This window comes from Drosophila montana, unplaced genomic scaffold (assembly GCF_035044405.1).
Source record: "Drosophila montana isolate Dmon_TW-CO22-7 unplaced genomic scaffold, ASM3504440v1 contig_3029_1, whole genome shotgun sequence".
Classification (NCBI taxonomy): Eukaryota; Metazoa; Arthropoda; class Insecta; order Diptera; family Drosophilidae; genus Drosophila; species Drosophila montana.
Window position 1 is genome coordinate 159,042 of NW_026997904.1, and position 25,544 is coordinate 184,585.

Consider the following 25,544-nt stretch of genomic DNA (forward strand, 5'->3'; position numbering starts at 1 on the left):
AGACCTCAGCCCATCCATTCATAGAAAAAAATGGATTGATAATTTACATGGACTGGGTGACAAGAACTGAACTCCCTTGTCCAAGGATCGTTCCCTGGCTGGATTATCCAAACGAGAAGCTCCTCTGGGGACGCCATATTATAGCCAAGTTGAACTTAGATTCATATTCTAGGACTAAATCTTTAGATTATTTTCAAATAGGGCTCTGTCCACCTAAATATGTCCACCTAAAATATTTATCTACCTTTTTTAAGCATTACTTAAATAGCCTTCTTAAAACTAGAGTTTAAAGGAGTGAAGGCTGCTTAACCTTTCAAGCTCGCGGATAATATAGACTACCAAAACCATCGATGACCAAAGTGATAGCACCCACCCTTCAAAGTCTGATAAAATCCTGTTTCCATTTAAATCCATTCAACAAACTCTTGATAAGTTATCTAAGATCGAGTTATCTAAGAGGCCAACAGAGTAACAAAAAGCTTTAAATTCCACCATTATCTAATGTTTCCGATACAAAAAAAAACACAGTCTAAATTTAAGACTAACTCTCCGCGAACTTACTTAAGCTTATTTAAGCCTTATAACCCTTCCAAACTTTTCTAGTTAGCCTGATCTACAGGCCAGATTCCATACAATCGCATTTCATGCATAAACACACAAACATACAAGCAAACTCACACACATACATACACACATGCACGTAAGTTTGCATGTAGATGTAGCCGCCTCTCTTGTAATAGCCGCTGCGACCCAGACCCAGTGCGTTCACTTCAGTGGAGCAAGTGGCGAGCAATTGCAGCTATCTGGGCCCCCAAATGGGTCAGGCCAAGTCAAAAGGGCTGCGCGATCATGGGGGAGCAGCAGCAGCAGCAGTGAGTGTATGTGTGTGTGTGTGCGAGAGTGCGACAAGTGAGCAGGAGGTGATGATGCCGGAGTCGACGTCGACGTCGCTGCTGCAATATCGTCGTGCAATCGCAACGACTATGACTCAATGCAAGTGTGTGCGAGAGAGAGAGAGAGAGAGGGAGAGACAAAGAGAGTGGGATGGAGAGAGTGCGAGAGCAAAAGTACTCTCTCAGCCGCCGTCGCCGTCTCCGTCGCTGTCACCGTTTGACGATGGCAGTAGAGCAAATTTTCACTTTCCGTTTGTTTAGTTGTTGGGGGCCTTTCCATTTACTTGGCAATTGCAATTGTGTGCGTGTCTGTGTCTGTGTTTGTGTATTTGTTTCTCTCTCACAGCTCAACATGTGTGCCTGAATATTGCAAATAAAGGAAGCAGAACAAGAGCTGTAGAAGATGAAACAGAAGGAAGAGTTTGGCGTTTTGTGCAAAGTGGGGGGCGGGGAAGGGGAGGGGAGGAGCGTGTGGAAGCCATGGGGAGAACTTTAATGAGGCGACGACAACGACGACGACGACGTCGTTGGCGACACAGACATACTTTTGCTAAGCTAGTGTGTGTGCAAAATGAGTCCAATGTACCGACAACTGGTAGCTGGTCAAGGGAGGCAAGCGACGGGGGAGGGGAGCACAGACAGCTCCTTTGGCAACAACACAAAACAGACACACCGCCAGAGCTAGAAAAATGGAGGAAGAGGTAGAGAGAGAGAGAGAGAGAGAGAAAGAGGGGGGGGGGGGGAGAGGAGGCGAGAGCAAAGCGGGGCACAGACACAGAGACGTAAAAGAATTTTGAAGAGGAAGCGCATTAGGTGGCTTTGCTTTGGGGCTGGGCACCTCGACATGTCGGGACGGACTGCGAATTGAGTTGGAACTGGAACTGGAACTGGTAGCTTAGGCTTGTGTAGTCGATTCATGTTTCATGTTTCAACAAAAGTCATTGAACAGACGCCGTCAACAACAACGACGACGACGACTGCAAATGCTTGACTTCTGCTCCTGCTCCTGCGCCCGCTCCTGTTCCTGCTGCTGCTTCTGCTGGCATGTCGGCAACGTCTCAGCTCAGACGTTAAGTCAATGGTTAGGAAGTGTCGGAAATGTATCGCTTTACTGCGGGTGTGCTGCGGGGGAGGGGTAGGGGTATGGGGGTGTAGCTACCGCCTCCAACTCCCTTTCGAGTATCATGCGAATCGCCGCGTCATCGCCAACGACGACAACTGCGACGGCGACGGCGACGGCGAGACAACATTTTCGGAGTAAACAGCAGTGAATGACCTCATATCATCTAATACACGCGCCATTCGCCCAAACCCAGCCAACACTCCCCCTCCCCCGTCCCCCACACCACCACCCACTACTCGCCAGCTGCGACTGACTAACCTGCAGACTGTTGAGGAGCTTGGCAGCTCTCATTCTCAATCACAGTTACTCGACGATTACGATGGCAACGACGACGACGGCGGCGACGACGGCGACGTCGACGTTTGTCAAACTTATATTTGTGTGTGCTTCGCCATTCACGAAAAATCATCAGACTTGTAATTGTTACGGTTTCCACTGCTTTTTGGCTGGGCAGAAGAGGGGTGCGTCGGGGGGGCGGGGCCGGCTTGTAAGGTTGCTGGGAGATCTCTTTGTTTGACGGTCGGTAATCTGGTCAATGATGTTAGTTCTTTGTCTGCCCAACAGGCGGTGGGCGTTGGGGCGGGGTCACTTGTAGGTTAAACGAGCGTCATTTATGATGGCTGCGTTTGATTTTGATTTTGATTTGGATTTGGATTTTAATGCCAGCCAGATAAGGGATACAAATTCTGCTTGATTGTCCCTATAAGCTGAAGCATAATTTTAAAATTTGACCTGCGGGCAAATGGGGATTAAAGGGAGAAAGATGTGAGATAATGAGAGAGAGAGAGAGAGAGAGAGAGAGAGCGATTTGCAGCAGACGCAAGTGAAAGTGAAAATTTCTGGAATATTTTGCAAATTTCAAGTGATAACAATGCAAATCATCGTCGACTGGCAGATTCCGGAATATTTTGGAAGTTTCCAGCGATAACAATAAAAGTATCTCAGATTATATTCATTTTGGTAAATTTGAGGATATATAATATTTGGACACCTATTATAAAGTCAATTTTCGCAAATAGAAATATTAACCAGGCAAAAATATTTTTTAAAAATAATTCTTTTGGAATATATCCATTATTTGAAAAAAAAATATTAAATTTTATAGACTGAAAATATATTAAATAAAAAAAGCAAAGAGAAACTCTGCCATGCCATGATAGTATGTATAATCAAATATAATATATGAAGTCAGTCAGTGAATCAGTCAGTCAGTCAATCAGTCAGTCAGTCAATCAGTCAGTCAATATATACAAGTTCACAAGCTGATAAAGTTAGCCAAGGCTCATAATTGATAAGGTTAATAATTGTTCAGTCAATCAATCCGTCAATCAGTCAGTCAATCAATTAGTCAATATATACTAGTTAGAGAGCTGATAAAGTTGGCCAAAACTCATAATTGATAAGGTTAATAATTGTTGGACCAACAAGCGCTTGTGAAGAGCTCGCAGTTTTCTTTTGCAAGCATCAGGAAATTTCCAGTCGAGTTTTCAGCATTGTTTTCTTTTAATTAAATATGTTTTTTCATCTCTATTTTGGTTGCACTTTTCGTTGTAGCTGCAGTTGTTGTGTATTGGCATTCACGTTTTCATTCAAAAAGCGACTAGCTCAGCGCTTTTATTGCCTCACAGCGGCAACCTTCAGCGCAACTGTTTCCCCATTTCTTAACAACAACAACAACAACAACAACAACAACAACGGCAACAGCTGAAAATGATTACGTTAGCCGAGAAGTTCAGTTACTTAAAAAACTAAACAACGCACTTGACCCTCAGCGAAAGACATAAATATCATTGTTATTAACATTGGAGAAGCAACAACAAGTTGACTAAAAAAAACAAAAACAAAAACAACTGTTGTCAACTCTCGGCTGACCCACGCTGCGTATGAGCAACGTCCAAAGGTGTAATTAAACGTGTAAATGCGGCCTGTTACATGGCAATTACATGAGCTGGCCCAAAGCAGCGAGAAACAGTTACAGTCGCAGCCCTTGAAGTTCGTGGCTTAAAGCGAACACATAAGCAGAAAGAAGCTAGAGAAGCAGCAACTGCAACAGATTTCGCATATTGCAGAATTATTTTCAAGGGAATAGTTTAATTGTTGCAGCAGCAAGAAGCAGAGCAGAGAGAAGTGCTGCTGGAATTGTCCTAGCGCCATCCCAGTTAATGACGAGAGAAGCTCAAGACGTTTTATTTTCAAGGGAATAGTTGCAGCAGCAAGAAGAAGAGAGAAGTGCTGCTGGAATTGTCCTAGCGCCATCCCAGTTAATGACGAGAGAAGCTAAAGAAGCAACCGATTTCGCATATTGAAGTATTATTTTCAAGGGAATAGTTGCAGCAGCAAGAAGAAGAGAGAAGTGCTGCTGAAATCGTCCTGGCGCAATCCCAGTTAATGACGAGAGCATCGTGTCGTCTGGTTGGCTAGTTTTATGTCTTTATGTGTTTTAATTAAAGTTAAACGAAATCGAAAGCCAACCAGACAGCATTAAATGTTGTTCAAAGGAAATGGCTGATGGGGCAGCAGCAGATTTGCAGTTGTTGTCGCTATACCCTACACCTAATGAGAAGGGTATGCTGGACTAGCGCAAGGGTACGTAACAGGCAGAAGGAGGCATGCCTGGAAATATGCAAACATATACATACATATATACCTGAACAGATTCATCATATGCTGACATATATACCTGATCAGAAGCATATTCATATTGTATATATAACTGATCAGAGTAGATGATATAGTCGCCTGTCTGCTCGACGAGCTGTCTAAATTAAGAGAGTTGTGAGTTTTGTGCTCACCTAAACGCAAAACGCGCTTATCACTTATTTATCGATATCTCCGCCCATGCGCACGTTATCGATAAATATCGATTTTCAGACATTCTCTTTTAAACATAACTCGAAGATTATAAGAGCTAGATACACCAAATTTGGTATGTAGACTATCTTGTAGTATAGCTAGCTTAAGCATATTTCATTTCATGCATACATTCCCTTCATTCTTCCCCAAAAGGAAAAAACTTCATTTATTAAGTTCCATATCTCAGCCCTGAAAATTGCTAAAAATATAGAGTGGGGCTAAGCAAAGAAGAAGCACAGCATTTACATATGTGTGTTTATCCTTGTGTATGTAGAAGTAAGCTTGAATGTGCGTAAAGGCAGCTTTGCACTGCTTTTAGGGTATCTACCAGTCGGTCAGTCCAGTCCAGTCTAGTCGAGTTGTTGTTGGCCATCCACATGGAGACTGGCTGCCCGTTTGAACGGCGCTTTTCCACTTGCACTTGACAACGAAAATGCCACAACAAAAACAGCAGAGCTGGCACAAACAAACAAGCAAGCAAAAAAGAAAGAAAGAAAGAGAAGGAGGAGGTGGAGGTGGGAGAGAGAAAAAGAAAGAAAAACTCGTCAGGCAAACCACAAACAATGGCATCCTACTTTTGGCCACAACAAGTCGCTCATACGCCCCGTTGGCCCGGTTAGACCGTAGCCCGTTGGCATTGTTTGCCTCGTCTGCTGCGCTGCGCTGCGTCTTCCCCTCAACCACCCAACCCCCCCCCCCCCTACCACCGCGCCCACCCCTTCCGCCCGTCGCGTCTTTATCGTGTTTTGGTTTTCATTTCTTTGGCCGCATGTTGCACTTGCACTTTCTTTTTGCATTATGGCGTGTGGAAAAACTTTCGATTTTCTCGCATAAAATGAACAAAAAACAACCGAAAAGCAAATTATTTTTGCTGTTTTTTGTTGCAGCTGCAAAGAAAATGAAAGCGAGAAGTGCAACAACACAGCGCCAGAGACGGGCGACTCACTCCTAAATCAGTTAATAGGTATGTGAAGGAAAAACTCGAATCGGGTTTTCTTCCCAGCACCTGAGAGCAGCGCCCTAAATTTGGTGCCTCGGGAGCGGCTACGATGTTGTGTAGTTTAATTTGATTACAATCACTTGAGGGTGTCAGAATCTAATCTCTATAGAGGATGATTTGATGGAGAGTGTACGACTGGCAGAATACCCTTTAGCGGGAACTAATTGAAATATAGTGGAGGAGTTACTCGAAATATGTTCTCGATGTTTTGCCCGATTTGCGCCTGACCCAAAGATATCCTGTAACTAGCTTATATGAACATAATCTTCCAGTTCTTATAAACAAATGTTTTTAGTTTCGTTTTTATTATATTAAGAGGAAGAGTGCAGTTATCTGAAATGTGAGATATTTTTATCTCGTGTATTCTAAAACAGAACCAATATACCAAATTTGGTGCCTATAGTTTAATCCTCGAGATATGCTCAAAAAACAAACTAAAAATTAATCGACTCTTAGAGAATTTGGAATTAGTTCTCGAAGAAGTATATAAACCTGTGTGCATATGATGCTAAAGAGTCTAAATATACCAAATTTAGGTCTCCAGATCGTTAAGTATCTGAGCTGGACGGGAAGATCGACTAACTCTTTTCTTATATAGATATCAGTGGATGTGAGGGATTACGAATGAATGCTTATAGTCAAAAAAAAAATGGATGAAGGGCATTAAAAACGAGCGCTTATTTCCTTTTAAATAGGTGTATGGTATTCATGGCGAGTGTCTATTTCCTTGTAAGTGTACGTGCATGATGAAGGATGAAGGGTATTAAAACTAGGTCCTATACCCTTGTAAATGGATGGTCGGATACTAAGAATGAGCGTATTTTTCATTTTGAATGGGTGCAAGCGATTGGCTATTTCCTTGTAAGTGCGTGTAGGGTATTAAAAACGAGTGCCTATTTCCTTGTAAATTAGTGAAGGGTATTAGAAAAGGGTGCTTATTTCCTTTTTAATGGATGTAGGGTATTATAAATGAGTGCCTATTTCGTTTTAAATAGATGAAGGGTATTAACGAGTGTATATTTTCTTTAAAATGGATGAAGGGTATTGAAAACGCATGCTTATTGCCTTCCAAATGGATGTAGGGTATAAAAAACGGATGCCTGTTGCCATATAATTGACTGTAGGGTATTAGAAACCAGTGCCTATATCCTTCCAAATGGATGTAGGGCATTAAAACGAGGTCCTTTAGACATTGGGTATTAAAACGAGGTCCTATTTCCTTGTAAATGGATGTAGGGTACTAAAACGAGTGCCTATCTTCTTTTATATGCATGTAGGGTATTAAGAACGTTTGCCTCTTGCCTTTCAAATCGATGTAGGGTATTAAAAACATGTTCCCATTTCCTTTAAATATGGCCCAGAGTTAGTCTGAAATCTTGTGCAACTAATCTCGATTTTATACCGATTTTGCTGGCATTTAATAGCCGTATCGATGGTCACGTGCCACCTGCAACCGGAGCAAATTGCAGCTTGAGCTTGAGCCAAGCGAAATAATCATGATTTTCCTAACCGACTTTACCAGGTTGGATGACTTCAGAGCTCCGTTGCATTTGTATGCATCGTCGGTCATTCATAATGAAAGTGAATTTCGCATAGTTTTTCTTTCCTTTGCTCCCCGGGCAGAGGGGAGCGGGAGCGGGAGAGGGAGAGGGGAGCAATCAGTGCGGACAGTTGCCAACATTTATCCGTATGTTGTTTGGGCCGTTTTTCGTATATGGCTAATTTCTAATGCTCTGCCTCTCGCCAATTCGCACTCTCCGTCTGGGTTAGCCAGCAAACCAGTTAAAGCCAACTTGTTGGCCAACTCGCTGCACGTCCGTCTGCCCCGTCTGGCCGGCGGCCGCTTTTGGCATCGTCATCGTGAGGCACTCGGCCCTGGTAACACTGACTGACTAACTGACTGACTTCTTGGCGAAAACGTAAACAGCAAAACCAAAGGAAATCGCTCGCAAAAAGAAAACGTCGCTCGCAGCTCGCATCTGGCTGTGCGTCTGTGTGTGTGCCACATGTGGCGACTGCAGCGGCGGCCAGTTTCACATGCGATACTATCCGTTGCCTGGCTCTTGATTTTCCCAACTTTTCTGGCCAGTTTCTTGGCTTCAGCGCCCCGGCTCCCAAAGCCGGAAAGTATTTATTTTAATTAACGAACGGAACGTCGAAGCGTCGGAGTGTCGATTGTATTCCCGAGTCGGTGTCGAGCCGGCGAATGTTTGATTATTTTGGTTTGGCATTTTCTACGATTTCCGAAAGCTATCAATTTCCATGTGTCGACTTTCGCTAGTTGAGCTTTGATCTGAAAGGATTTGCTCAGCGCCAAACTGACTTCAGCAGCATCGCAGAGCGAGGGATTTGCACGCTCAGAAAAAATACTTTTCGAAATATTAGAAATTAATTGAAGTTTTTCCACACTTGCGGGCTTAATTTCCCAAAACCCCTTCTCAACGTGAACCTTCATCACATAAGGTAACTACAGTAATAATTCGCGTGCGTTGATCACCAATCAGACAGTCGGTCAGTCAGTTCATCAGTCAGTCAATCAGTCGTCAGTCAGCCAGTCAATCAGTCAGGACGACAGCTTTATACATAGCGATTATTTTAAATTACAACTTCGAAAATACATGAAAAGCCAAGATTTGAACGAAAAGCGGAGTTCAAAAATGTGGAAGGTCAGTTCTTCAAAGCAAACCTTTAGGCAGGGTGCTGGTTCGAATTCTAAACGAAACTATCGACAATTCTTTTTCGAGTTTGCAGAAAGAATGCTTTCAAAAATATTAATATAGGAAAACCTTCAATTTCCTATAGTTGTAACTAATAATAGCTATAGAAATTGTTTTTATTAATAATAACAATATATAATAAAGATTAATAACAATAATAATAATACTGTGTAATTATTATTTCAATTAAAATGCAGTATTTCTTTAATTTTATTTACAATTTAATTCGCCATATATTTTGCAACAATACGTGCCGCTTTGCATTTCCCCCACGCCGCACGCCCCAAAAGCCTCGCCCCAATGGGCGGCAACCTCTGGCAAACAATGCATCTAATCCCATATCGAAATGCATTGAAATGTTTCTCGAAGTCTCAAACTAAAAGTTGATTAAACTGCACAATAACAAACGGCAACAACAACTATTTTCAAGTTCAACACAATGAATATCAATTTGAAAGAGCTGTTTTGTTGGAAATTTTCCAAAATGTGCGAGTGTCTGTGTGTGCGAGTGTGTGTGTGTGTGCGAGATGCAGCTGCAACAACAATATGGATAAACTTAATCCTCACATATTATCTGTGGGGGGGGGAGGGGGTCTGATTAGTACCTATGAAGAAAGAGCCACAAAATCCACTGAGAAAAACTATTAACAAAAAGTTCAAATGCAGTCCAACTGCAAATTTGTTGTTGTTGTAGTGTCTCTATGTGTAGCTGTATGTATGTGTGTATGTATGCACTGCCGTAAGAGTTTCATTTTCATTTGCATACCCTGCAAAACTAGCTAGGTGCCCATTGAACTGATCGACCCTCAGAGCTAGCACTGCAAAATTTGATATGTTGTTGATTCTATATTATTCGAATATATGAATAAAGTTCCTGAATTTCTTTATAGAGAAATATTATAATTATACGTTAGTTAAAAGCTGATCTGAGAGTTCCTAAGAGCTAGGCTCTAAAATTTCATGGGTACATTTTCTTATATCATTTTGAATACAACACAGACCACGGCAAAAAATATTAAGAATTTTTCTAATTTTCATAATTCATTTCATTGCTATTGAAATATTAATATTTATTTAATCTACAGAAAACGACTACACCCACAATTGCAATATATTTTATCTAATAAAATATTTACACATTTAGACACATGTAAATCCCACTTACTGAGTATCTGCTAGTCGCATGCACTCGCGTTGCCTAGTCTTTACTTGTTTTGGTTTTGGTTTTTGTTGTTTGTTTACGTGTTTTATTGAAAAAGATTTTCAATGCCATTATTGTGCATGTCTGTGTGTGTGCGTGTGTGTAAGTTGTAAATGCAAGCAAAGCAAACGTCCGTCTAACTGTACGACCGTCAACCGCAGACATTGGGACAGAGAAGACAGAGACGACAGGCATTAGAGGCGTCGGCAGACGGCGGGCAGTGACGCTGACGCTGACGTTGACGCTGACGTCGATGCTGGCGCTGACAGCAACAGCGACTGCAGAATTAGCGTTTGCTGGCGACAGCAGCTCATCAGAGGTTCGTTTTCGTTAGCCAGTTACAGCTACTAACATACTACTTGGACATATGTATATGTAAATGTACATATATGTATGTATGTATAATTATAGATATATATGTATATGTATGTATGTATGCATAGTTGAATGTAATACGCACTTGTGAAAAGGTTGAACTTAAAGTGTGCTGACCAATTTAAAGTTGATTTTATTTCGACCACTCTGCTCCATTCTGTCGCCCGCCATACTTTATTCCTTTTCTACGCAGTTTATAGAAACGTATTTCACTTTGTTTAAGGAACATTTAGACAAGCTATATCAAAACTTTAAGAATCCACGCACTACACTAACTGGAACCTGGTTCATATGAGTCAAATTAACAATGTGTTCACGAACCGAGCCTTAAGCGAGGCACTGGTTCGACTTGTGAACTAACCACATCTCAATTAGTTTATCGATAGTTAATCGAGTTTGTGACGACAGCTTTTATCCTTTACACCTTTCTCTGACCTTCTGAATGGCTTAGTAGCAGCAAATTGTTAGAGCAGCCCTCGCTGTTGACTCTAAGCTGTATTATTATTAATAAGTATATGTGTACATGTGCTCAAAGAAAGTTTTTCACCGACATGGATGGCCGGCAGCCGGCAAATTGATCGTGCAATAATTACTGCATAGCTGCAAGTTGCAAGCAGCAAGTTGCAAGTTGCTGTTGCTGTTGCTGGTGTTGATGATGAAGTTGTTGCTGCTGCAAATGGAAAGCAATGAGAGGGAAAGTGTTTTTTGCCACTATTGGCAGTTTTCATTTTCCATGGCATGCTGCTAATAATGCCAATCGTAATGCCGCATAATACACACACACACACACACACACAGGCACACGCACGTTCATGCACAGAGTGACAGAGACACACATCCATTCATTGGCATTGAAACGAGTCAAACGTCGCTGCTTTGGCTGGGGGCGGGGGGGCAACGGCAACACGGTACCCTAAGTGAGATCGATCTACAACTACAAAACAACAGCCAGTACGGCAATTGCAAAAACAACAGTAGTCGCAGCAGTCACAGCAGCAACAACAACGACAAGCATCAAATTTGCACAAACTGCAAACTGCAAAACTGCAAACGACATTCAACCAATAGAAGTCAAAGTTCTCTGAGAAGGCGACAGATAACACGTCACTTGACTCGAATGGGGACATGGACAACATGCGTGCCGCCCCGTCAACCGCCACAGCCCCCCTGGGGCCCACAACCCCCAAGCGCTGTTTCGCGCCCGGCCAGTCCGCTACTCACCTCTCGCCACCACCACCACACCACCTCTCACCATCACTCACCACTCGATGCTCGCGACAGTCAGCGATGTGAATCGGAATCGGAATCGTCGTTAGCTTCGTTCCCCACGGGCAGAACACCCCCGCTCCCCCCTACCTGACCACCTTTTTCGTCTGCTGCTAAACCATACAAAACATTCTCAGGTCGCTGGCAAAGCGTTTTACATTGTTGCGTTTTGTTTTGCGTTCGTTTTCGGTACATTTTTAGTCTCTGTCCCTGTCTCTCCCTCTCTCGCTCTCTCGCTTGTTTATTTGTTCTCACTATTTATGTATTTTATAGAATATTCGAACGTTGCTGCAGTTGTAGTTCTTGTTGTTGCTGCATGTTGCAACGGGTTGGCCCAAACAGGGCCAAAACTGGGGGCGCATTTGCTGGCGTTTATGGTCGTGGCTGTCTATCGGTAGCGAAAAAAAAACAACAAGACAAACAAAAAAAACAGATAAACATTTTTCAATTTAATTTGTTGCAGCCATTGTTGTTGTAACTTGTTGTTCGGCACTTGTTGTTGCCTCTAGTTCTCGTTGCATTGTTGCCGCTTGATTTTAGCTGCTGCAGCAGCATGCAGCGATAATGTTGCGATTGTGCCGCATATTGGTTATTGGCAACGGGTGTTTCGGCTGGTTGTTGCCAAAGTCTTTTGCATCATAGGAACTGATTTAATTAAAAAGAGTTTGTTGTTTTTATTTAATTATGTGCTTTAGTTTGAATATTCTGTTAGTCTTTAGATTGGAATCCCTTTCAGTTGATTCAGTTATTGGTAAGCGCCTTTCTATGAGCTTCTCACAAAATCAAGTAAGATTCAGAATATTTTGATTTTATTTTTTATGAATAAGCATTTCTAGTATCGGAAACTATCTCACTTTTGTATTTGTCTCACCCGCAGTTAACTAACAGTCGCTCCATCTCTCTCCTCCTTCAATTGATCACTCTCTTGATTCTTCAATCGATCTCCCTTTCTCTTTCCATCGATCACTCTCTTTTTCTCCATCAATCGATCTCCCTTTCTCTCTCTCTCTCTCCCTCTGGCTCTCTCTCCCTCTCTTTTTCTCTTTCAATAAATCGACCTCTCTTTCTCTTGTAATCGATCTCTCTCTCTCCTTCTCCTTCACTCCATCTCCCTCTTTCTTTCTCTTTCAATCAATAACTCTCTCTTTATCCTTTAATTGATCTCCCTTTTTCTGTAACACTCTGTCTGTATCACTCTGTCTACGTCTCTCCATTAGTTTTAAATTCTTTCTATCTTCCTGTGTCTATCTTCCTTCCTCTACTTGGCACCATCTTTTTTCTAACTACATCTCTTTCCCTCTCTTTTTCTTAACCTGTCTCACTTTGCCTTCCATTATCTTAGTCGCTCACTCTTTCCATCTGCATGGATCGCCTTCTATGCGAGTTTCGTTGGAATTTAACTTTGTAACGCCTTTCTATGCGATTTTCACAGCAATTTAAGCCCCACATTCTTATATTTTACGATTTTGAGTTATATTTTTATAACAGTTAATTTGATCAGTTGTCATAGCTTTATAACATATTCCTACGGCAACACCCTGTAACGGCAGCTATAGCATAAATGTCTACTGAGACTCACACACACGCACACACACACACAAATGCATTTAATTTGCTTAGGCATATTTTTGATTTGCGAGGAAGGAGAACAAATATTGAGCAGCACACAGATACGCAACTGCACTCACACTCACAAGAGCGACACTCACGCTTGTTGTTGTTGCTGAGACACAAACGAATGAATCAAACGAATAACCGAGCGATACACGAATAAAACGAACGAATATAAATAATAATAGCAACAAAATTTCCTTTTCTAGGTCTAGGCCAGATGCACAATTACATTCTAAAATATGCACATATGTTTCTCTGCAAGTGTGCGTGTGTGTGTGTGTGTGTGTGTATCTATTAGTCGCTTGAGTCTCCCGATTCTATAAACTTGGCTGTCGAGTGTCGCTTGCACTTGACTATATGAATATATATACCATATATATACATATATATGTATGTATATGTATATAGAGTACATCTGGAGATCTACATGAGTTCCTGCCTGGCGGTTCGCACACAAATGTTGCATTCATAATTCAGCTTTGTGGCACGCCCCGTTGTCAGTTGGTTTTGGCCACGTTGCGGGCCCATAAATATTTAAATAAGCCACACGGATGCGTATCGATATCTAGATATATATATACAAATATATAGATACGAGACATTCGCAGCCGGATTATAGATGCACACGTTGTCGTACTCAACAGACATCCGCCTAATATTTTTTGCTGTTGCAGTTGTTGTTGTTGTTGTTGTTGCAGTTGTTGCTGCTGTGTCTCTTACGCAGTATTTCGCTTTCGATTTTGCGTGCGTTGTCTCTGTGTGTGTTTGTGTTTATTCATTTTGAAGGACAGACAGTCTATGTCTATGTGTCGATGTGCCTGGGTGTCGATCTGAATACCGACCAACGCCTGGCCCGATGTCGCCCCACTCCCAGTCCCACTGCACACAGCACATAAATAGACACACACACACACATCTACACATAGTATATATATACTTAGTATATACTTATTAAATCTTGCCACATTCGGTGTCTGGGGCAAACTCTCTACGCATTATTTGCACTCGGCTGCTGGCATAATATGATTATTGCAATCTTTAACATAATTTCTGAAACATTTGCAACATTCTCGACACGTTATGTAAATGATAAGATTATGAAGTTGGCCGTGAAAAATTCTTATTGCACTTAATTATAGTTAGCCACAGCGTGTTGGGGCTTATAGATAGATATATCAAAAAATAACTAGACTAAAGATAGAACTCAAAAGAAGTCTGAAAAGATATACCACATTAAAGTTGCTTCAACTCAGATATAGGTCTATATACAAATCTGAATTTGGGATACATTTTGAGATTTACGACTTACATTTATCAAGAAAATTAAAAAAAATGTTTAAATGAAATTTCGCAAGTATATAGATCATTTATACTCTAGATTTGGGACTTAGACTAAATCAAAATGAATATATAGTAAATAGATGCCAATAAAGTTATTCGTATTCAACTCTGAATTCGTATTGAACATACGTAGAAGTATGAATTTGGAAGATTTTAAAATTATATTTGGCAATAAAAATAATTTTAACGAATTTTTAAATGAAAATCCTCTTAGAAATCGAAGTTTTATATTCTGGATTAAGAAGTTATATTAAATCAAAATTTGTATATAGTATATAGACACCAATAAAGCAACTCGCATTCAAATCAGACATGGTTAATCCCAAAGTTTTCTTTAATACTTTGCTATTTTTAAGATCTCAGCCTTTTCAAAATATTACTCACATTTCTGGCACTGAGTAACTGACAAAATCTTCCAAATCCGTATTATAAAAATCTATATATATATGTACATATATATATATCATGTACATGCAATTAGTCGTCTGTGGATGACACAGATACGTTTGCGATACTTTTCCGCTCATTTTCCTCATTTGCCAAACGTAATTTTCTTCGCTTTGCACAAATTTGCTCGTGAGATAAACGTCTATCATGCATATCCGTTTACACAGATACCAACGAATGTGCATGTGTGTGTGTGTGTGTGTGTGTGTCGTGTCGGCACGATCAGAAGACTATAAACCTAGACAGATATATTTGTATAGCAAAGCTATATTTATGGCAAAGATGCTGCAATGTGAACGAATGGGAGTGTGGGTGGAAATTTAGGTGGGTGGTCGGCTGACTGACTGACTGACAGGAGGTGCTAATTAGGGGCACACACTAATACGCTGACACACACATATACATACATTTGTATGTGCAAGTGTATTAGTATTAGTATTAAATGTTTGCCAATGGGTCACAGGTACCACATGCAGCGAGTCACTAAGAACTGGAACTGGAGCTAGAACTAGAACTGGAACTGTTGCCCGAAACTAGAAGCCCGCGTACTGCGCCCAGAATGTTTGCTCAATGACGGAAAATGGATATGCAAACAAGAAGCAACAAAAAAAAAGAAAGAAAAAAAAACAGCAAAAAAACCAAGAGCAGTTGATTTTGTATAATGAAGCGACTCGCGCCAATGAAAGCAAAACGACTGCGACGCTGGCAGCGACCGCAGCCTGAGACTGAGACGTTGGCAGCGTTGTTGACGATGCGCATCTAAGTTTTTTGTATGTGTCGCGGGGTAAAGGAGAGCTTTCGCAGACTCTCGCGAGCGGCTCAGTGAGTGTGTGTGCGTTTATGTGTTTGCCTTGCGTTTGTTGCGGCTACAAGTACACACACACACACACAGCATACATACATAAAACACAGCGTCACGCGAGTGCAGCGAACTAATTCAAGGCTGCATACCACACGCTACAGCAAAGCAAAAATAAAGCTATCATTGTATTAGTGCGTTGCTCTCCGCTTGGTTGGGCTCGCCGCGGCGAGTGTGAGCGAAATGTTTTTGCTCTCAGTGTGTGCATGTGCATGTTCATATACGTGCGACTTTGTGTGTGTGTGTGTGTGTGTGTGTCTGTGCAGGCAAGACAAGTTCAGCGCTAAGCATTCAAAGCCGACCAAAGCTAAGCGCAGCGGCAGAGACTGAATTAGCGGCGAAGTGGGGGGCGGAGAAGCAGACTAAGACCTGAGACTCAGTGACTGCGACTGAGAATATTGTAAGGTTGTATCATCAACAGCAGCAGCAGCAGCAGCAGCAGCCTCACGATCATCATGATGACGATCATCATTATCATCGTTGTCATTTGGCGCTGGCTTTTGTTTTCATTTCTGCTTTATAACGAGATGCGAAGTCGGCACACGCTCTAATGCAATCAACAGCGAGCGAACGTCGCACAAACTGCGAAACTGGAACTGGAACCGAAACACACACACACAGCTGCACACTTCTGCACCCCCGCCCTGTGACCACATTCAGGGGGAACTGTATTCAGTTCATTTGCTCAATTCTTGTCGTTTGTTGTTGTCGCTTTTGTTATTTAGTGCTATAGCCAGAGCTTGTGCTGCGCGGGAGGGTTGGGGTTGGCTGTCTAATGGGCACAGCGAAATGTGTTGCCTTTTGTTGTTGCTACAATTGCATATGGAAAAGCGTTGCCGATGTCGCCGCATTTCATTTTCATTGGCCGTAATCGCGTATATAGAGAAAATGCACAATTTCCACCTCCGTTTCGTTAACCCACCACGGCTCACCTCCCCTGCAGATTTGCTCTATTATTATTATCTGTTTTCTGTTTTCTGTTTTGTGTCTGTTTTCTGTTTTCTGTTTGCAGCTATTGCATTGTTGTTGCTTTTGTTGCTGTTGTTGTTGTTAGCTGTTGGGGTGAAGGTGAAAACTGCCAGCTCAACGGGGGACCCAACGATCGTCGACCGATCGTTTGCTGCAGTTGTTGTTTTTGTGGTGTTTGTTGTTTTTGTTTGCTGTGTTAATGGGTTACGGTGCAATTAGGACAGTGGGACCAAGGAGAGTGTATAAATTGAATTTGAATTTGATTTTTTAACGAGCGTTCAGATGCACTCAACGAAAAGTGAGAGTATTATGAGGGATATAGAGGAATAGATCTGCATATGATATCTGTATAGATTCCTAATTATGAGACCTCCATCTTATCTATATATCTTCTATATCTTCGTCTGATACCTCTTTGACCCATTTGTCCCTCTAGTTATTCCGATCTAGTCGACTCTGCTGCCATATCCCATTCATCTTGTGTGCCAAAAGTTATTAAAGATTTTCTTATTGATGAAGTCGCCATTAATCAATCCCAACAAAATGGCGCTGGAAATGACATCATATGCGATACAAAAGACGAAAGACACGGCCCCATGTAACACACAGACTTAACAAGGTGAGGCTCCTGCGACTGGGCAAGTATTAAGAACAAATGCAGAAACAGTTGCAAGAAGAACGACTAAAGAAATACCCTGTAATTAATCAAATACCCTGTATTTATCCTCAGATGAACTGGGGTAGGGTAGGGTTGAGCGTATAGAGCATTGGAAAAAATGGGTGAGAATGTGGAGTAAGAAGGAAAATAGCCCATAAAGTACAGATTATATAGTTTGAAGTGTAAAATATCAAATATCAAATAAAATATAAACGAGAGAGTGAACGATTTTATAACCCTGCAGACATTTCTTTGTTGCATAAATGTAAGAAAAGTGAAGTTAGAAAATGCTAAGTCTGTCGAAATATCTTTGAAAACAGAATATTTTGCATTATTAGTGCATACTATTCCATCGATCCTTCCTATATCGGCTATATTATATAGTGGTGCGATGTTGATAAGATTTTGCATATGTATATGTGAGGATCATGGAACTAATGCAGTAAAGTATTTAACGACCGATCGTTCCTATGGCTGCTATATGATATAGTGATCCGATCCAGCCGGTATCTGACATGTGTACAATTTTATGAAGATAGCTTTAAAACTGAGGGTCTAGTTTGCATAGAAATCAACAGACGGACAGACAGACATGGCTATATCAACCTGGCTATTGATACTGGATCTAGAATATATATGTATGTATATACTTTATGAGGTCGGAAACTATAATAACCTCTGCAAGGGTAAAATATTAAAAATAGAGGCAAATAGATTGCCAGATAACAAAATATTATTGGAGAAATATTAAATATATATATAAAATAAAAATATATATTTAAAAAATAAATAAAAACTAAATATTTAAAATTAAAAAAAAAAATTGTAAAAGAATATGATTTCCCATTAAAATGCTGTGCCCTTTTCTTTGCTACAAACTTTTTAGAAATTCTCATTTTTTCCACATTTAGTTTTATATATGTATTTAACTTGCCTCTTTTGAAACCATAACACCCTGCACACATCGTTCTACAGGGTATACAAATGATATCCGTTAATACTTGAACCCAGCGGTCAGCTGCGTCTTGCGTGCAACAACAACAACAACAACAGCAACAACAACAACAAAAACAACAACAAGAGAAAAAGCGAACAATTTTAGACAAGTCGCCAAACAAATGCATGAAAATTAAAACGAAACAAATAAACGAAAAACTAAACAACAAAATGTACACACAAATACAGATACAGATACAGATATGTATATATATGTATGTGTGTATATATGTGTATGTATTTATATATATAAACAACAATTGCCAATCCACCAATCAACAAAATTGCAAAGTGCATTTAGCAGTGGCAACGTTTTGCACTTGAGGCAAGTGGCAGGCAGGGCGTTGCAATCACAGGGGGGGCTAAGGGGGGGACAGGTAGGGGAGGGGGGAGGTTGGGTAGGCGCTTAGACGGCGGTGACGGTGGTGACAGTGACGTGCTCGGCCCGGTTCGCTGGCTGGCAATGGACAAATGAACGCCCCTGACATCGTTCGTTGTTGTTGCAGTTGTTGTTGTTGTTGTTTCAGTTGTTGCAGTTGCTTGTTTCAGCTGCTTTAGTTGTAATGTTAATTGTCGTTAGGCGATTCGCTGGCCGGCCGGGGTAAACGCAGAAATCCTGATTTGGCCATAACAACGCACATTTGAAAAGCCGCGACACGATTTGAAATTCAAATTTTTGCCAATGCGCAGCCAAGAAAAATGCGTGCAACGAATTGTTGTTGCAGTTGTTGTTGCAGTTGTTGCTGTAGCCATGAGCCATGGCTAAAAGCACTTATGCACTGGCCAGTAGCATGGAAAATGTCAGTTAACTAATCAAAAAGCCGCACTCAACGAGGGATGGGCAAGACAAAAGGTATATAAATATGTCAAATTTGCACAGTTAAACAATTGTTGAAAAATTGTTAATTAATCAAACATTTGCCAGACGAGCAAATAAATAATGAGGCGTAAATGTTATTAGACATTTTTGTATACTGATTAGACTTTTAGCATCTCATTTTTATATTATGCATTTTATACCTAAGTTGACAATAGTTTTGTCGACCATTAATAATTAATTAACAATCAATAAATAAAATTATAAACTTTAATAGACGAATAATAACAATTATCTTGGTTAGCTTATAACTTTATGCTATATTAATAATGATTTATCATAATTATTTATACGAGTTTTTTATTATAATTGATAATTATGTAAAACAATTATAATTAATTATGTATGATTGTTAATAATTATTATTTTTATTATTATTTATATTGATTATTGATGCATTTTACAAATGATTAAAATAAGTATTCTTTTATCACTTTTTATATTAATTCTTTTTGATTATTAGCAGAAATGTTTTCTATTAATTTTGATTTATTAATAATAAATAATAGTTTTTTTTTTAATTATTTATAATTATTCTAATTGATTTTTAATAAATATTTTTTTAAGAAAAATTTTTATTTTTCCTAAGAATTTTTCAAGGATTTTTCATTTCTTAAATTAAAGGAAAGTTTGTATACTTTGGGCAAAGTAAGACGTAGTTCAATAAGAATTAGTTTATATTAAAAAAAAAACTAGTTTTAATAATCTTAGAAAGGGATCAAGAATACTTTTGGAAATTTGAACTTTCTGATATTAAAAATATATAGAAATAGAATAAAAAAAAAATACTTTCCGCATATTAATTTTAAAAAGTATATAATACAAAAAATTTGTGAATTATAATTTTCTTATATGAAAAAAAAATAGAATCTTTCAGAAATTTAAATTAAAAATAATAAAATTGCCCAAAATATAACTCTGCGTCTCCCCCATCTTATATTATATGCATTACATTTATATTTTTTATTTTCAAACATTGCTGCCAGAACCTAAAATTGTTCGCATCAGCCCCGAAACCGAAATGTTCTAATTTATGTGCGAGCAGGACCATAAAAAACAGACGCCTATTAAAAAGTGCGACGAAAATGAAAATGAAAAGAAAAGACACACCTGATCTGTAAAGAATTGCAATGGCTTTTTGGCAGCTTGGAAACTTGGCAGCTTGGCAACTTGGCAACTTGTGGCAGCGTCCAGCCCTGAAGTGAGCGGAACGCAGAAACTAACGCACTTTTCAAAATTGAAACTGCGGCTGTGTCGCCGTGTGTGGAACCCCTTGACATTAATAACGTGGCCAAGACGCAGTCAAAGCTGCAAAAGCTGATGACAGCGGGGGGGGGGGGGGAAGCAGCGGGCTGGCAGGGTGGCCGCAATAGAACCTTGGACCGCCGCCGCTGAACCCTCTCGGAGCAAAGCGCGAACAATCTTTTGCAGCCGCCGTCGTTAACCGTTTACAATGTCAACGGCTTGCTGAGAGAAGCGTCGGAGAAGCGGCGACGGCGACGGCGACGGCGACGGCGACGGCGACTGTGATTGGGCAAAGGAAAAAAGGTGGCCACTCGTCAAAGCGTATCCTTGAAATGTGCAAATTAAAGTTCAATGCTTGAGCGGCGCTTGAACCCGCAGCGACAGGACACGACCCAGCCGAAGGCAGCCAAAGTCGTCTAGCGTCTGTCAGCCAACCAAAAGCAGCCCAAAACCCACTCACCACCCACTCCGCCACCCACTCCGCCACCCACTCTGCCGCCCACTCCGCCGCCCACTCTGCCGCCCTGCCGCCTAGCCGAGCACAATGATGATTGCGCCCATTTTTATGTCTGTTTCGGGTGTTTTTTTTTTTTCTTGTTTGCCTTTTCTACGGCTCGCACGAAAATTTCAAGTTCAAGGTTGCCGGAAAGCAGCCGCCGCCCCGCATAACCCGCCCCGGCCCGCCCACAAGCACAGCCCACAGACCTGGCCATAAAACTCGTCGCCAACTTTGCCTTTGTCTGCTTTGGGCCCAGGCACGCACACAAAATGGTCGCCCCCTGCCAGCCGCCATTTTGTTTCTGTCTCTCTCACAGTCAGGCTCTCCCTCTGTTTGTGTGTGTGCACACAGGCGCGCTTCCTACGGCCGCAGTGGCAATATCCTTTTGACCTTGAGCGCACAATTTCCACACGCAAAATTTATTGACCTGCCGCTATGCGCTATCTCGCTCGCTCTCTCCAGCTCTGCCGCAGCCTGTCTCTGTCTGGCGCGTGTAAAGGAAACATAAAAAACCCGAAAATATAACAACAAAAACAACATACGACGCGTCGCCCAGCCGCTGCCCGCGCCCAGCCCCGCTCAGCTCTGTCTGGCTGGGGTCCCTTTTTAGAAAAGGAAGTAGGTGCCCGCAGAGTCAACCTTGGCGACAATGGGCGTGCCGGGGCGGCTGTTGCTATGCGTGTGCCTGCTCCATGTGTGTGTGTGTGTGTGTGTGTGCGTTTGTGTGCGTAACAGTAAATAACTGCGAGGCAGACGTTGTTCAAACTTGCTGCATTAATTATTATTTGTTGTTCACAGGCTGGGCACATTAAATTAAATCTCAAAATTAAATAAAAACATTTTTTAAACTTTATCATTGTATACGTAACGTAAACGATATGCGCCAAGTCTCCCGCTCGTTACGATAAACCCCATACGGTATACTATACGCTTAGCAGAGTTTAGCTCCCACTGCGTATACTACAACCACGGCTAGCACGTACAACAACCACTAGGCTAAACTTGGCTTAGCTCAGACACACACACAATACAAGCAGCTGCAGCTAGCAAGAACAACAACCGCTGCGTAAATTGGCTAAGCTAAGACACGCACACCAAAATAGCTGCAAGCGGCACAGTTGCCGCCAAACTGTTAAGCACAAAGCTTTAGCCGCCGCCAACTTCAAGTGCGTCAAAGCTACGCGCAGCCAACATCACGTGACTGCGCGCCAAGTGCAGCCAACTTCACGTGTGCGCAAATGGCGCGCAGTTGAATTTCGAATATCAAAAGTGCATAAATAGAATTGTGCATAAATAAAATGACTTACCATCTAGTTTGTCCAGCCGCTTGTCAATATTTAAGCACTTCGACATTAGCTTTTCCACCAGCAACGGATTCGCCGAGGCGCTGGTCACAGTCACAAAGCGCGACTCCTCCGGCGTGCACTCGCCGTTCCCATTCCCGTTCCCGTTGCTGTTGTTGTTGTTGTTATTGTTGAGCAGATCACAGGGCAGCAGAAAACCTAAACGAAAGCCAAACAAAATATAAATTTGCATAGATTTATTTGCTTTGCATTTGACAAAACTCACCATTTCGCTTGGCCGCCGTTGCCGTTGCCGAACTGGAGCCAAAGGCAAGCAGCGCCTGACCATGCCCATTGCCGGAGCCGCTGTCCGCCAGGCTGGCGCCCACCGAGTCCACCAAGCCCTGCACGCTCAGCTGGACATTGTCCTTCGCCAGAAGGTCGTCGCCGGCGACGACGGCGGCTGCGACGCTGGCGAAATCGTTGTCGCTGATGACGTTGTTGTTGTTGTTCTCCTCCTAGGAAATAGATAGCATAGAAGAAGAAGGCAGAAAAAGAACAGCAGAGAATTGTGTTGTTTGTTGTTGTTGTTTTTGGGGAAGAAAAGAGCAAAAGGAAATAAAAAACATAAATGGTAAAATGCTTCAATGCGAGTTTCAGTTAAAAAGAGATAAAAGCAAAAAAGGTCCTGCGCAAGAAATTCAAGTGTGTTTGTGTGTGATTATGTGTGTGTGAGTGTGTGAGTGCGTGTGTATGTGTGTATGTGTGTAGTTCAACTTGTCTGTGTGCTTGGCGGATGTACATTTTCGACTTTGACCTCAACGGTCGCCAAATCGGACAGCAGGCTCTCGATCTCAAAGTTGCTCTCGGAGAGCGTCCGAAACAGCTCGTCGGAGGAGTCGCTGCCACAAAGCGGCTCCACCACCACATTCACATTCCGCGCCGCCGACCCGCACAAGTCCGCCGACTGCTGCTGCTGCTGCTGCTGATGTTGTTGTAGTTGTTGCTGATGTTGTTGTTGTTGCTGCTGCTGATGTTGCTGTAGTTGCTGCTGCTGCAGTTGCTGCTGTTGTTGTTGTTGCTGTTGCAATGTGTTGTTAGCGCCAACTGTGGGATTAATATTCTCAGCGTTCACCGTGGAATCATCCTGCAGGCAGAGACAGAGAGGGAGGGAGAAAGAGAGAGAGAGGGAGAAAGAGAAAGATAGAGAGAGAGAGAGCTTTTATTATTCGTTTTTATTTGTTTGAAACAGTGTTGTCAACTACAAGAAAGTTGCTGAATCAGCCTTCTAATCGGAAATTCGTTTAGGATAGTGTTGACAACTGCAGAAAAAATTGCTGAGTTCAATGTAAAAAGTAGCTGAATTAGCTTTCTAAGCAAAAATAGTCAAAATATCAAATTAAAATGTTAGCTATTTCCCTGATATTTGGTTAAGACACAATGCTGCCAACTATAAAACACTTGCTGAATTCAATGTAAAATGTAGCTGAATTAGCTTTCTAATCAGAAATAACCGAAAATTCGAACTATTTCCTAGATATTTGCTTAAAAAAAGTGCTTTATTCAATAAAAAAAAAAAAAATAGTTGCTGAATTACCTCTCTAATCAAAAGTAGCTAAAATAATGAGCTTAATTATCTACAATTTTCAACTATTTCCTTGATATTTGCCTTGGAAAGCCTTGTTGCTAACTACAGAAAAAGTTGCTGAATTCAATGTAAAATGTAGCTGAATTAGCTTTATGAGGGGAAATACCCGTCAAAAAGCTAAACCCGTCAAAAATCTCAACTGTTGCTCGGCTAACAATCTCCGGCTCTAGCCAAATGTGGCTTATAAATAGCTGAATTGTATAGCAGCGAGACGCACCGTTATGCAGTTTGCCAAGTCTAGACCGCCAACAAGACGACCATCGTTATCCGGACACCAGAGCAGTGCGTCATCGATAAAGGGCATCGCTGATAGGGCAAAGCCTGCACTGCAAATACCGTTAACTGCCAGCGTAAAGCCGTTTCCTTTTTGCCGCTTCACTTGAAAATGTCCTTTAACCCGTCGGTTAACTTCTCTCTCTCTCTCTCTCTCTCTCTGTCTCTCCTTTTTCTTTGTATTTGTTGTAAACTTTGACTTATCACACGTTGTCTAATTATTCACTTTTTATTTGTTCTTTCACGAATTTTCTTGTATACAAATTTTTAGGCACTTTTTTTTAAGACGGTTTTGGTTTGGTTTCCGTTTTGTATTACTTTTATTCTTTTTTTTTTTTTAATTTATTTGTTTGCATTTAATTTCTTGTAGTCTTTTGTTTGTTTTGGACGTTTTTTGTCGTGGAACACCAAAAAAATGTATTAAAAAATAAGAACACTCCAAAATTCGATTATGTACTAAGTGTATATCGTATATACTACGTTTATCAGCTATTTATATTATTATTGTTATTTTGGCTTAAATTTGTTAAGTTTTTCGTTTTGTTTTTTTTTTTTTTTTTTGGATTTTCCCGTTGCAGCTGTTAAGTGCTAAAAGTCTGAAATGAGAAGAAAATATAGTTGAATATTATTCAATTTTAATCTGAATGTTTATTTTAGTTAATAAATTGAACAAATTTAGATAGTCTCCAGATGAAAATGGGCTAATGTGCTTGTGTGTGTGACAGGCAGAAGGAAGCATCTCTATCAGAATGACTAGGAGAGACTATATAGGAGATGCTATCTAAATGAACTTCGCTCAATCGATCTGAGACTTCAAATACGATTTATATATATTTTCGTGGGACATTATTTGTCCATAACTCCTTTTTATTGTATAAAATAGATAAATATCGATTTTGAGACATATTTTCTTCAGAAAAAAGTTATAAATATTGTGTCTAAATTCATTTAGATCCCAAGCTATAAATTTATAATGAGTATATCGACCATATAAGAATCTTCCCTTCGATCGATCGTGCCAATGGCAGCTATATGATAAAGATAAATGTTGATAAGATTTGGCTGATGTGTACAGCGCATTAACAAGCTAATCAATGTCGGGTTTGTTCACAGATAACTTGATAAACAATAAAGCTTTCCAAGCATATTCCACATTATTTGTCTAAATCTATCTATATAAATATCGATTTTGGAACATGTTTTCTTAGGCTTAACTCGAGAATTATAAGAGCTACATATATCAAATTTTGTATATAGCTACTTGTATAGACTACACAGCTCAAGAATATGTCACTTTTAAGCTAACTAACCAGAATGCACCGGAAAGAGAATAACAAGCTTACATTAAAGCTAAAGCTTTGAGCTTTGGTATGCACACAAAATTGTTTGGCTTATTTGAGCACCACA

At 40.9% G+C, this 25,544-nt stretch overlaps 1 protein-coding gene across 1 annotated transcript in view; it reads right to left on the reverse strand.

Annotated features, from left to right (window-relative positions):
* Eip74EF (Ecdysone-induced protein E74) overlaps positions 1-24,630 on the reverse strand; it is a 40,794-nt gene extending 16,164 nt beyond the window's left edge. The window contains exons 1-4 of the mRNA XM_064685295.1: positions 24,082-24,630; positions 23,019-23,363; positions 22,503-22,734; positions 22,241-22,435 (exon numbers count right to left, since the gene is read on the reverse strand). Of these exons, the coding sequence (XP_064541365.1) occupies positions 22,241-22,435; positions 22,503-22,734; positions 23,019-23,363; positions 24,082-24,168 (859 nt within the window). The 5' untranslated portion in view covers positions 24,169-24,630. The remainder of the gene's footprint in view (positions 1-22,240; positions 22,436-22,502; positions 22,735-23,018; positions 23,364-24,081) is intronic.
* Between the last annotated feature and the right edge of the window lie 914 nt (positions 24,631-25,544).